At 40.5% G+C, this 14,386-nt stretch overlaps 1 protein-coding gene across 1 annotated transcript; it reads right to left on the bottom strand.

The window, feature by feature from the left end:
- Positions 1-6,729: 6,729 nt before the first annotated feature.
- On the bottom strand, positions 6,730-13,291 carry LOC124139535 (protein phosphatase 1L-like). The gene is made up of 4 exons (XM_046506667.2): positions 12,815-13,291; positions 11,596-11,764; positions 9,110-9,240; positions 6,730-7,544 (listed from the first exon to the last, which is right to left on the bottom strand). The coding sequence occupies exons 1-4, from the start codon at positions 13,187-13,189 to the stop codon at positions 7,158-7,160; spliced, it is 1,062 nt and encodes a 353-aa protein (XP_046362623.1). The 5' UTR covers positions 13,190-13,291; the 3' UTR covers positions 6,730-7,157.
- Positions 13,292-14,386: the final 1,095 nt, after the last annotated feature.

Below are 14,386 nucleotides of genomic sequence, written 5' to 3'. Positions count from 1 at the left end.
GATTGTTCTACGGACATCTTTCAACATCTCTCTGAAGACCAAGACCGTTCCTGGCTGGGATCGACATCTCTCGAAAGACCAAGATTGTTCTAAGGGACCAGATCTCTCTGAAGACCAGTGATGAAACTCAAGACGGAAGGAACCTGACTACGGAGCACATCACAGCTAAAGCGGGTGACTTAATCAACACGGTTTGCCCAGCGCTGAGAAGTGAAACAATCATGCTCAATCTCCTTCAAACAATACTGGATTTAACCATGGTAACACAATGAAAATAATTAACAAGGGATGAGCAGCAGTAAATCTGAGGGGGCGATTCCATACATTATGTACCCATTGTCATGTAAAGAAAGGTTGGTTGGTTTGTTGTTTTACACCGCACTCAGCAATATTCCAGCTATATGACGGCGGTCTGTAAATAATCGAGTCTGGACCAGACAATCCAGTGATTGATATCATGAGCATCGATCCATGCAATTGGGATCGATGACATGCATCAACCAAGTCAGCGAGCCTGACCACCCAATCCCGTTAGTGGCCTCTTTAAAGGAAGGAAATGAAGAAACAGTGTGAAATGTCAAGCACAGAAGCATCAGTGAAATCAGCCTACAGCTAAGATGACAGATGTTACCAATTCATCATTAATAATAAGAATTACCTTGTTTGAGTTTTGTTTGTTTCTTTGTTTGTTGTTCAACGCCGCAATCAGCAATATTCCAGCTATATGATGGCGGTCTGTAAATAATCGAGTCTCGAAAAAAACAATCCAGTTATTGACATCATGAGCATCGGTCCACGCAATTATGATAACGATCAACCAAGTCAGCGAGTCTGACCACCTGATCCCGTTAGTCGCCTCTTACGACACGCATAGTCGCCTTTTACGTCAAGCATGGATTGCTGAAGACCTATTATACCCCAGATCTTCACGGGTTACCTTATTTGAGAAAATAACTGAAAAGAAATCATTGTGAAGCTCCCATTCCAAAGAAAAATTGGATGTTTTGAAGCAGTGACTGGAATACTATTCAGCCTCAAACAATCTTCCCTCAGACCATGCAAACACTGGCCCAATCTCGGATGTATGTCCCAGTCTTCCTTGATTCAGCAATAAACATGGAAGCTGTTACCTAATCTACACAATAACCAGTAGAATCATTAGGATGTATGTAAATTGTCTTCCTTGATTCAGCAATAAACATGGAAGCTGTTACCTAATCCACACAATAACCAGGAGAATCATTAGAATGTATGTAAATTGTCCTTGAGTAACAAAGGATGCATACCTCAGACATAAGTGAGTGAGTGAGTGAGTATGGTTTTACGCTGCTTTTAGCAATATTCCAGCAATATCACGGCGGGGGACACCACAAATGGGCTTCACACATTGTACCCATGTCGGGAATCGAACCCGGGTCTTCGGCGTGACGAGCGAACGCTTTAACCACTAGGCTACCCGACCGCCCCACCTCAGACATAAAACAGTGTCACACAGTCTAGGGTGGGGCCTTGTGCTTTTAGCCCCTACATTTGAAAAAAAGGCCCACATTTTCAAATGAGCATTTTAACATTGTGCTGTATGGGCGTACCTCTGGAATACTTGAAATTTTCACATAAAGGGCCCATGTAAAAAACATTCCTTGAGTGAGTGAGTGAGTGAGTGAGTGAGTATGGTTTTACGCTGCTTTTAGCAATATTCCTGCAACATCACGGCGGGGGACACCAGAAATTGGCTTCACACACTGTACCAATGTCGGGAATCGAACCCGGGTCTTCAGCGTGACGAGCCAACACTTAAACCACTAGGCTACCCGACCGCCCCAAAACATTCCTTGCGTGAACCTTGGTCACAAGTATATGCAAGCACCTTCACTGACTAACTTCCAACACAAACACACGGACTGTGAGGTGTGAGACAGATCAAGCTGATCGTACAAAGAATGCATGTTCAAGTTGTGGGCCCAAAATAATATTGTAATTCCAACTTGAGATCTCAAGACGTGACCTCCGCCTCAGTATACACTACTGAACTTTTGAGAGGGGCATTGTCCATCAAGAAATATCACAGTGAGTCAGCAAGCTTGGTTAAACACCGCTTTCAACAGTGTTCCAGTTATATCACGGTGCGTCAGCTTAATGTGGAAGGAAACCCTAAAGTGATGCCGGTCTTAGATGTTGACTAGTTTGGTGAAAACAACGAGCACGGATATGTAGCTGACAAACCCAGAAACACAATCAAGACGAATCAGGGACTGAAACCCACGATCATAGGTTCCTGTCAACATAAGGGAAGCAACTCTACACCGAAAATTGAAGCACCTTAGACAACTGGGTCACCCATGCCCTCAGAAATAATAGAAGAAGAAAAATCAATTTTTCTGAGAAAATGGCGGAGTAAATCTAAAGTCAGAAGGCAAACAAAATGTTTCACTTGTTTTACGAAGGATGGCAATGCAGCTGATGAGGAGACATAATGTACAGCAAAGCTATGGTCCCTCTCAGCATATATGTAGTAACATTTAACCTCATCTCCCAGTAACACAAACTCCAGTCAACTTTCACAGCCTACGCAACCATCTTTTCAGTAGATTCTCATCGTTGCACATGGACTGTCTTAACTCTCTACTCCAAAATCATTGATACTAGACTAGCGCCAAATTGAGACTATTTTGGTCAGGTGAAAATGCTTGTCTTACAAAAAGCACAATAATACTGTCATTCAAACATAATATAATAATATTATATAGACAATGATAGAAGCAAATGTAAACAATTAATGGAAATTTTCACAAATTTTTAGTTCCAACAGTAAATATTTTTATTAATCTTACTAATACTTAAAAAAACAGTTGCAGCATCGAATAATATCAATGTCAAGCAATATCAATGCGTGGTCAAGCGATATCAATGCACGGTCACGGTGAAGGATATCAATGCACGGTCAAGGTCAAGCGATATTAATGCACGATCAAGGTTAAGAGATATCAATGCATGGTCAAGGTCAAGAAATATCAATGCATGGTCAAGGTCAAGCGATATCAATGCACGATCAAGGTCAAACGATATCAATGCAGTCAAGGTCAAGCCATGTCAATGCATGGTCAAGGTCAAATGATATCAATGCACAGGCAAGGTCAAGCGGTATCAATGCACAGGCAAGGTCAAGCGATATCAATGCACGGGCAAGGTCAAGCCGTATCACTTGGAAATAATCTCATCACAAGAATGTCATCTAGGAGAGAGTGAGTTTGGTCAACGCTGCTTGTTTCGGCAGTTATATCACAGAGTCACAGCTTCAAGTGGGAGGAAAGCCCAAGTGCTGCAGTCCTTCAATTCAGGGGTGACATCACGCAAAGGTAGACACCACTGGTCAAAACCAGTTAAAACTCAATTCAGACTAGTTTCAGATGTAACATAACTCTATATGGGGAGAAAACACAAGTCTTGCACTAAAGATCAAGAGGCTGTGTGTACACCAGACATGTGGGGGTATCAAGATGACCAACCTAGAACCATGAGGGTAAATCTTGGACTCGAACCCATGATCCAAGTGGCACGAGAAGATACAACTCTGCACGTGAACTGAGGGGCCTTAGACAACAGGGCCACCTGTGACCTCATCATCTAAGAAGTGAAGGAAAATGTCATTAATAATAAAATAACATCAAAGCATATGTATACGGTACGATTATGTACATTGTTTCTTTTGCATAAGACAACAATTTCTTTCTACACACACAGCTTCAACTGTACTTTATATTACAAGAGAGTTGGTATGTACACGTGATATCTCATCTATCAAAGAGGCATGATCAGCATACATTGACTATTTCACCTTCAGGAAGAGCCCAGTAACCTTGGGGGCACCAGATGTTTATCTTTCTTAAGTATGCGATTTTTATCCAAATATTTATTCATTTTTTTTATTTATTTATTTTTGAGATTAAATATTGTGTCCCAGATGATGATATGAAGCATAAAATTGATCTATACATATGCATAACATGGGCTTATCTAGACCTGGCCAGCACCAAGTACGCAGCAAATGTCTGGAAAATGTCTTAATGTTTGATTTGGATCTGAAGGTGATAAAAAAATCTTGGCCTGGTTTGGGTCCTTGAAAATTTAATAAATCTAAAATCTGATAGCAGCATTGTCATGTTTATTGTCAAAGCATTGGAGGCAAGAAAGAGACTTTGTCATTCTGAATTTTTCTTCTGAATTTTCCATTTTGAAGGTCTGCAGATCCAGAAAGCAAGCAAGCAAACAATAATGTAAACCCTCAGTCCACTGGCCACCACACCTTCATTGTCCTGGTAGCTGATCGTAGCAGGAACAGAAGAATAGTAACTCTTTGTAGACCACTTGTTATTGTCAAAACACATCATATTACCTAAGCCGACTTTGCCCAAATCTTTGGAATCTTCCTAAAAGAAAATTTCCTTCAAAATAATACTCAGAAGAATTTACTCTTAACACAGTCTGACATAACTTGAGCTTACTAGATCTAAAGCGCGGGACAAGCAAGCTGGTCAAGTTGGCTGACCATGTCCTAGGCCCTGGTTCAAACCCATCACAGACACAATGGCCCAATCCCATGTTTGGTGTCCCCGTCATGACGCCTCCGAGAGTAAAACCCACCTCATTCACAACTGGTCAAAAAGAAATTCCTAAGACTAAAAAAATCAACTTGTTTAAGTCGTTCCCCCCTTCGTAGTTGCCATGGTTACTGCCCCTTGTAACAGATGAGCTACCTCCTGTTCACACCTGTTGCCTGCAGTTCCTGAGATACAGAGTGGTGACTACCAGGTCAACACAGCAACCAGTGCATCACACACACCACACCATGCATCACACCATGGAATATACAACATGCTGACTCCAGTCAAGGATTCTCTTAGGTCACATCAATTGTTTTTCAAAAACACAAAGGGATCTTTTTCCCATCTTCTACATTTGAAAAACTACTTTTATATCAGTAGAACCCTGGCCCTTAATATTACCAAGGCTATTTTTCCTAAACTGACCAATTCCTTATTTCATAAGAAAACGAATTGAAAATACATCTCTCATGTGAAACAATAGCATGCCATGTACAGAAAAGATGGTGCTTTCTTGAAAACTGTTCCTGCATATAGAAATATTTCAATATAGTCACACAATGTCAGATAGTAAAAAACAAATAAATTAAGTACAAGTCAAACTAAGATTTACAAATAGCACGGAGAAACAGTCCCAGTGTGCATGTGGCTGCTTCCGTCAGTACCACTGGGGGACCAACCATTTGATATTCGGGGTGGGGGAGGTGTTAATGTACTTGGATTTTGTCTGGAGACTGAATTTTTTTTTTCAGCTGCAGCAGCAAATTTAGATATTCTTTTAATTAAAACCATGAGCCTAAATAATTAGTAACTATAACATTCCTCCCCCTCCATCCCCAATATGATCAAATGGTCGCTGCCGAAACAAGTGTTAATTGTAACAATCATGACTTCATTCCCAATCACCAACAATTTCACTATGATCAGGTTAGTTCTATTTAAGTTGTGGAAAAATCTGTAACAGTATCATTCAGAACTGATGCTCAATAGGCATTTGGAATGGATCTTTAAGGTTAACAACATATAGACACAGGTTATAATCTGAAAATAGGACATGTAACATTGTCAGTAATTTCAAAGCAAATCAGAGTAACCACAAATCATTTTATTCCACAATTCTGTAGTCCAAATGGACTAGGTGTTCATGTAAAATAACTCACCCCGACAAATTTTCACTCATTTTGAACTAGTGGTGTGGTGGCTACATCGAAGAAAGTCAATTGGTTTTGTTCTAAAATAAATCCAATTTCAGTAAAATCAGAGCTACATAGATATCTGTGGACATACCATGACAGGTCACTTCAGAATGACATATCATCCAACCAATCAGAGCGTTCCTTACGATATCGTGATAGTTAACGCCCAAATGTGTTTTTGTGTAGTGGTTGTGAGCACAAAGATCCAGTTTTAATGAGATTGAAATAAATCTTGACTGAAATTAAACTTGAACATCTGTGTAATATCATGACACCAATGGTCAAAATGGGATACTTCCATTATACTAAAAGAGTCCATTCTCTGAATTGAAAAACAATTGCAATTTATTCATGGAATATTTTCTTTTTAAACTGTGAATTTTGTGCTAGCACAACTTTTGCCCCAAGTCTTGTCCTTGACATACATGTATAACCAAATTTGAACCATGTCAGGATGAACACTACTCCTATACTGCACTTTCCTCCCAACTCACGGGACAGAAGACACGCTAAATGACGAAATGACAAACCTGTTGAGTTTATCAGTGACAACAGTCTCAGTATACAAAGCTGACATTCCCTGATTACCACTTGGTCACTGACCCGTGAGTGAGTGAGTGAGTGAGTTTTGTTTTACGCCGCTTTTAGCAATATTCCAGCAATATCACGGCGGGGGACACCAGAAATGGGCTTCACACATTGTACCCATGTCGGGAATCGAACCCGGGTCTTCGGCGTGACGAGCTAACGCTTTAACCAATAGACTACCCGACCGCCCCCACTGACCCGTGAAGATCCGGGGATAGAATTGGTCTTCAGCAACAACTGCTTGATGTAAAAGGCGACTATGCTTGTTGTAAGAGGCGACTAACGGGATCAGGTGGTCAGGCTTGCTGACTTGGTTTGATGCATGCCAACGATCCCAATTGCATGGGTCAATGCTCATGATATCAACCACTGGATTGTCTGGTCCAGACTCACTTATTCACAGACCACCGTCATATAGCTGGAATATTGCTGAGTGCGGCGTTACACAACAAACAAACAAACTCTGACCGAATGGAAGTGAAGCGTTGAGCACACGACCTGCAATGTTTCTTGGTCAATCTAAGTCTGCTATAGAATGGAGGCCATTTTGCAAGGATAGCGTGTCCTGTGTCACGTGTTTAGCAACAGGTAGAATTAGGTGAGATCTCGGAAAACATACTATTTAGATATTGACAAAATTTGAGCTGCATTTTTGAGATAAGGCCATAAAAGAATGTATCAACCATTCACACAATCGGGGGAATAATGTGATAACATACAACCATGTTAGAGAATCCTTCAATGAATACAGACAGCTTTGGACGACCACCAACTACCGATTAGCGTTGTAATATGCCACCTTCCCTGTTGTGAAGTTTACCACCATCACAGTAATATTGTCTACGGAGCCCCGGTAATATGCTTGCAACACGAGACTCTTGGCACCATAGTGAGGCTCTGACAGCCTCTCTTTCACATAGTCCACAGCTTCCTCGTTGCTGAAGCAATCCCACAATCCATCTGTGGCCAAAATAAGGAACTTGGGTTGAATTTCGTCCATGTCAAATTTCAAGACATCTGGTTCGGCTATCACAAAGTTTTTCTCCTTCAGAGGGTAGTCCCCGAGAGCCCTTGATGTGGCTAGCACACCAGCTACCCTCCACACCCCATTGAAGCTGATGAAACCCCCGGCCTGACGAATCCTCTTCCTTTCTTTCAGCTGCAAAATCATAAAACAGTTCAGGAATGATGACACACAATGACTAATATTTCACGGTTGCCACTCCTTCCGGTGCTAACCAACAAAAACATCCCAATGCAGCAACTGATCATAGTTTTCTGTGAAACGATATTTTCCATATATGGTAGTGAGTGAGTTAAAATTTAACGTCACATCGGCAATATTTCAGCCATATCGTGACCATCCATATATGGTACACATTCCTGGTAAACATGGTAAATGCTATTGCCCATGACATTTGTCATCTAAGAAAAAAAGCAACTGATGAAACTTTCAATAATAATAATAATAATAATAAAAATAATAATGATGATGATAATAATAACAATAATAATAACAACAACAACAACAACAATAATAATAATTTTTGTAAAGCACCAACTCCATTCATAAGCGCTAACATTACTACCCCCGGTCAATGGAACAGACTGCATTTAATTGTCCTCCTCAGCACCCTGGGGAGTATACAACCCAATCTGCCTTGTGGTGCTAGAAGGTTGACAGTCACACCTCCATCTCATCCTACTGGGTACCCATTTACTGCTGGGTGACCAGAGTTATATATCAAAAGAAGGAGTGAGTGAGTGAGTGAGTGAGTGAGTGAGGTTTAACGCCGCTTTTAACAGTATTCCAGTTATATCACGGCGTGTCAGCTTCATGTGGGAGGAAAGCCTGAAGTGATGCAGGTCTCAGACATTTACCACTTCGGTGCAACCCACGGGCACAGGTATTTCAAAAGAAGGAGAGGTGAAATGGGGTTTAACGTTGCGTCCAAGATTATTGCACTTATATAGCGACGTGCATGCACGTTTATGTGTGTGACTGCTTGTACTAGTCTGGACTGATGCCGATTTATAGAGCTAGCCCACTGATATACCATGCCGCATTTTAACATGAATACCCCACTCAGACACAGTATACTGACTCCGAGCCGACCAGTCCTTGATTTAGCCCCATAATGCCGAGTGCCAGACGGGGTAACAACAAATACCATATTTTAACGTCTTTTGGTATGATGCGGCCGTGGATAGAGCCCTGGGCCTTCCGCTCTCCACTAGTCCGTGGAGGCAGTCTTCAAAAGAAGGAGACACCATGTGTGTTACATGTGAGAACGGTCCAGCTACACTCCGGGACCACATCACATGCAATGTTTTTGAAAGACTGGTTCTAAAAGTCAAGATTTTCAAGTATTAGTGTTAGTGTTTTTATGAGTGAGTATGGTTTTTACGCCGCTTTTAGCAATATTCCAGTAATATTCCAGTGAAAGAGGCTTCACACATTGTACCCATGTCAGGATTCAAACCTGGGTCTTCGGCATGACGAGCGAACGCTTTAACCACTAGGCTACCTGACCACCCCTGCTTCTTAATGCAACAGGCAGACATGCACCAACATAAACACACCTATCTGGTTTTACTGCCAAGTTCCATGAATACACAGCACAAAGCATGGCCTGACTAGGATGATGGGATAAACAAGTCTATTGTAATTCTACCTGTAACTATGGTAACAATGTCAAGCTGGGCATTGTGTTATTCACGTACCAGCTGTGGCTTATGGTCGAAGGAGAGAGGGACGGCCTTGCCATCCTGATCACAGAGCACCCCGCGGGAGTCGCCAACGTTGGCCACAGTCAACTGCCTGTCCTTCAACAACGCCACCAGCGCTGTGGTGCCTGCACAAAAGAGCAATCACACTCTACCCTCTCAAGTCAACATTTCATATGACAATACATGGCAAATTTCTGCTACCTAAACAAAAATTCAATCGCCAACATAAACTACATGAAGAATTACTTAGCGAGAGTGAGTTTGGTTTAACGCCACTTTGAACAATACTCGAGTTATATATCACGCGTTGGCTTAATCAATATGCGATGAATAATAGGTGACGGTTTGTCAAAGCAAATGTAGAGATATTAAGGAACAGGTAATGACATCAGGATAATGTGATCAATTTGCTACAGTATGTGAGTGAGTGAGTTGGGTTTAACGCTGCGTTTAACAGTATTCCAGCTATATCACGGGGTGTCAGCTTCATGTGGGAGGAAAGCCTGAAGTGATTCAGTCTCAGAGATTTACCACTTGGAGAAACTCATGAGCACTGGTAAGATGCTGACAAACCTAGAAACATAATCATGGTGAACCGGGATTCGAACTCATAATCATAGGTTTCTTGTGTGCCCAAGGGACACAACTCTGCACAGGGAATTGCAGCACCTTAGACGACTGGGCCACCTATGTCCCCAACAAAGATGTGAGGGGTCACAAAATGTGTATATTCATATATTGACTGAATACATCATGATTTCATGACCAGTCAGAGTGGCCTCCAGTTTATGAAGGTCATTGAAGGGTCAATTTCAATAACTCTGTGTTGGAATGGTGTTGGAATGCAGTTGGAGCATTTCAGACCATTTACGCCATTTATGATGTCAGAGAGAAAATTTACCTTCAGCATGACATATGTAGTTATCTATAGTCATGGTAACTGTGTTTATCTTATTTTAAAAACAACAACAGTAGCCAGGAATTATGAGTGCTCACAGATCGGTGAAACCAGTTTGTTGTTTAACAACATTTCAGCTATATGACGACAGTCTGTAAATAAGCAAGTCTGGACCAGACAATCCAGTGATTGACATCATGAGCATTGATCTAAGCAGTTGGGATACTATGACATGTATCAACCAAGTGAAAATGTGTTGTCAAATGACTTTGATAACTGTTGTATGTCATCATACCAATTCTAACATGTTAGGGCCATACCATCAAATTGTGCAAGTAAAGATGACACAACTGTAAGTCATTATACAAAGTTATAGAGAAATTATACATCAGCGTTAGAAATTGGTACTAGTCCTATAATCCTTACCAAACTGCCCAATAGTAAAGCTATCCTAAGGACTAGTAGAAATTGGCCCATTTTAAGGGTTTTGCTGTATGTTATCAATATAAGGACTAGTGGACGAAAACTGTTAGTTTCTAACCCTGTATATCAACCATAACATTTTATAACAAATGTAATATTTGGGATAACACTTTCTTAGTAAAGTTCAGATTATCGTACATTTTGGGGTTGAGTCGCGGCTGGGATTCAAACCCACACTTGCCAGAGTGAGCATGGTGAGGCACCTAATCGCCAGAACAGAAATTTAGCGATTTAACCCACCAAGGCTTAAAAAAATGAATGTCCAACATCTGGTAGTCTAGATCACGTACTTTGAGTACCCTTCTGACAAGTGTAAATTGGCACGGCTCCCATGGCCGAAAGCTATGAATACACAATGCCATCTGTACTTTACTGAGAAAGTGTTATCCCAAATATAACATTTGTTACACTTGACCACTTTCTAAATGGCATTGTCTATTCACATAACATTTTAGGACAGAGAAATCATTTCAAATCTGTTGACTCCGGAAGTAGAATCAACGAGCAGAGCTCCAGATAAGCTTTTGGTGTTGTGGGTATTTTACCCATACTTTTTAAAATCATTGGGTATCAGTAATTCTATTTGGGTATTCAAATTTCTGTTACCCACTAGTTTTTACACATGTGGGTATTTAAGTTAAATATTTAAAAACACTATTCATCTAGTCCCTGCAAACTGGTGTGGTGTGGGTTCGAGAGCCTATAGGACTAAAAAATACCACGATACTTCCACAAGAAAGTGTGATGGCAAATGATCATGATGTAACTGTCATCGTGGAGTTTGGCAAGGTTGACGGAATGCCCGTTTATAATTTCAAAATAAGTTGCTGATTTGCTAATCGAATACGCAGGGTTACTTCACAATATTTTGATGATAAGCACAAGTTTTATTTTTGTAGCGTATCTGTTATGTTCGTTGCGTATTTGATACGCTTGGGTTTTATTTGACTGCGTATTTCTGCATTTCTGATGCGTATTTCACGCAGATACGAAGCTTATCTGGACCTCTGACGAGCTATGATTCTACTTCCAGAATCTCCAGATTTGAGTGATTTCTCCATTATTGAATCTATATTCTAATGTGGAAAGAATCAGTCACCTGAGATTTCCATGTTTGACTTGGCCAGACTGAGCAGCTGTTTGTCCACGGTGAGAAACTCCTCGATCAGCATCTGAGTGAAGTTCTCGGGTTCTTCGCCCAGTGAAATCTTTAGTAGCCGTATCATGATGCTCTTAAACAAAGTCTTCTCCACAAAATCTGCTGCAAACTGAGAGAGACACATTCCATGATAAACTACAATATTACTCATGTAACAATCATTCTCTTCACCTTCTCATCAACTGTACTTGGCATATCATTCATTCACCAGATGAAGGAGTAAGCATATACCCCGAAACGTTGTGTTCCTCATAATACAGAAGTAGACATTTACAAATTCTCTTCCTTAGCATGCTTTGTTTACTATTTAAAGGGACAAGATTTCAACCATTCTAAAGCTTTGTTTGAAAACAATTGCCGAGACCCCCGACTCTCCTCGCCGAGGTGTAGGCTGATCACACGTGACCAGACTTTCCTCTTGTTTGTAAACAAACACATTTTTTTCCAAAACAGGCCGGCCTTATGCAAGCCTTTCGCTGCCCCTTACATATTGTTGTGCAGAATTATGTAGATATACTACTACAAATGTGACAGTGAGGTGCAAGACAATATAGCTTTACACATCAAAGTGGCCGTATCTCTAGCTCTTCATAGGGCTTTGATGACTGGATAAATATGTAAATGGGAATAGTTTTTTTTAAGTTTTAGGATATTTATCAATTGCAGGTAAACATTTCATGACGAATGTTTATGTGAACGTGTAGAATCGTCACAATGAAACAGATGCCAAACACATGAATGGAATGTGTAAGATGTCACAACGTGACAGAGGTACTCGGCTGGCTGCAAAGAACTCTGGATAGTAGAGTGATTGGCTTTAAGCGAATGATGCATACACATATTGCGGTAATGTAGGCTTCGATAGATACTGGCTTCAAATCTTGTTAAGAAACCAGTTTACTCTGCACAGCTAATGCATTGTCAGCTTCACTGAGCAGAGCTCTATAGTTTGGTTTGAGAACTGAATCAAGCAAGTGATGTCACACTCAGAAATTATTTCATGTATGATTTAAAAACACAGAACCATTGACGTACTGTCCTTACAATCTATATGAAGTTCAAATGCAACTTCTAAAAATTATATAATCTGGTATAGAATATAATGTAATCAAAACATAACTTCTGAATACATTGTGAATAAGTGACAAATGAACAATACCTCTCCTCCATGGCCATCAAAAATGCCATATATAGACGTTCTTGTGTGTTCCAAGTCAATCACAATATTAAAACGGTCTTCCATATGTGGACGGCGGCCTTGTATAGCGAAAACTGCAACATTTTCTTTTTTAGATTCCCAGGAAGCTTTAGTCTTTTCTTGTGACACCTCTTGTTCACTATGCTCCGGAACATGGTCGTAGTTCCCACTTAGTTTCAATTGAAGCTTCACACGGGCTCTTTGGAACAACCGCCAGAGAGGTTGGATGTGAAGAAAAGAGTTGTACAAAAGTAGTAGCAATATGCACAATATGAACGCTTCCGGACTAAAAATATAGACTCTCGCAAATCTACTCGCGGCAGCTACCAGTGTCATGGTAACAGGATCACTGGTAACTGCGGCAGTATATCCTAAATACACAGAAAATATTTTTCCGGACACCTGTCATCTGGCTGCCATTATTGTTGATGCCTGCTGGGAAGATTAGCCATCCACTTCCGGTTCCAAAACGCACTAGTATTTGCTACACGACATATTACTCAACATAATGACTAGAAACGTTACTCGACTGTACAGCAGTGCTCCATTTTAACTTCTGAAAAAAACAGACAATGTATTGGATGGAGGGAGAGAGTCGTCTGTCTCGTGTGAACATTTCAACGCACGTCCCTCCGTCTATTTAGTTTTAAGAGAGCGGGATATGATTAGCTTAACCCCAGGAATCAATTAGATATTTAGTATACCATATATTCATCCAGCTTTTCCGCGAGGTAGGGTTTTTGACCGTCGCCGGCAATAGTGACCGGTAAGCCCATCTTGTGCAGTGCGTAATATGGAATGGTAGATTTGGTCTATAAAAATACATAAATGATATTTAACACCTAGTAAATACACATCAGTCGGCAAACCTTCTGAAAATCAGGACAAAACACAAGAATGCGTGACAAAGAGGCCACCAAACTCCGGAATTCAACATTTTCAGAATTAGTTTTTTTGTCGTGGGGTATGAGGTATATCTCAAAATGTTAGGAATTACATTTTCTATCCGACAGAGAACTTTCAAAGTAGTCCCTAAAGACAAATAAGTTGTGTTTTTACTATCTGATTTGTATCATTTCTTGCTGCTCAATATATGTTTTGCAGAAATATTGCCAATGATTCTTGTTCGAAAGAACTGTGGTTCAACTGACGATCTAAACATGAGATATAGATGGAATATATTTCAAGGAAAATACTATCAATGTGAAACCCGGAAGTACGGCACAAAGCAGACGACGTGGTAAACTTGCAAAATGAGACTAAACTTTTACTTGCTGTGGAACATAGCATTTATTTTATTTATTTTTATTGCGTTCCTTTATTTCATATTTTCTTCCTTGCAAAAGTAGGCACATCTCGTTGGTAGTCTTACATGCTTTATGCCATTTCTTTAAAACCGACTTCCCCAAAGTACACTGCGCACCTTCTTGTCAACCCAGTGTGGCGATCTATATTTAGATCGTGCGGCGTCACAAAACCATAGTGATAAAAATGTCGGCCAACTGATGAAATGGAATAGAGAATAGACGCGGC

The sequence above is a fragment of the Haliotis rufescens genome, unplaced genomic scaffold (genome assembly GCF_023055435.1).
Source record: "Haliotis rufescens isolate VD_foot unplaced genomic scaffold, xgHalRufe1.0.p SCAF_9, whole genome shotgun sequence".
NCBI classification, from domain to species: Eukaryota; Metazoa; Mollusca; class Gastropoda; order Lepetellida; family Haliotidae; genus Haliotis; species Haliotis rufescens.
This window is presented reverse-complemented; position numbering and strand designations above follow the sequence as displayed.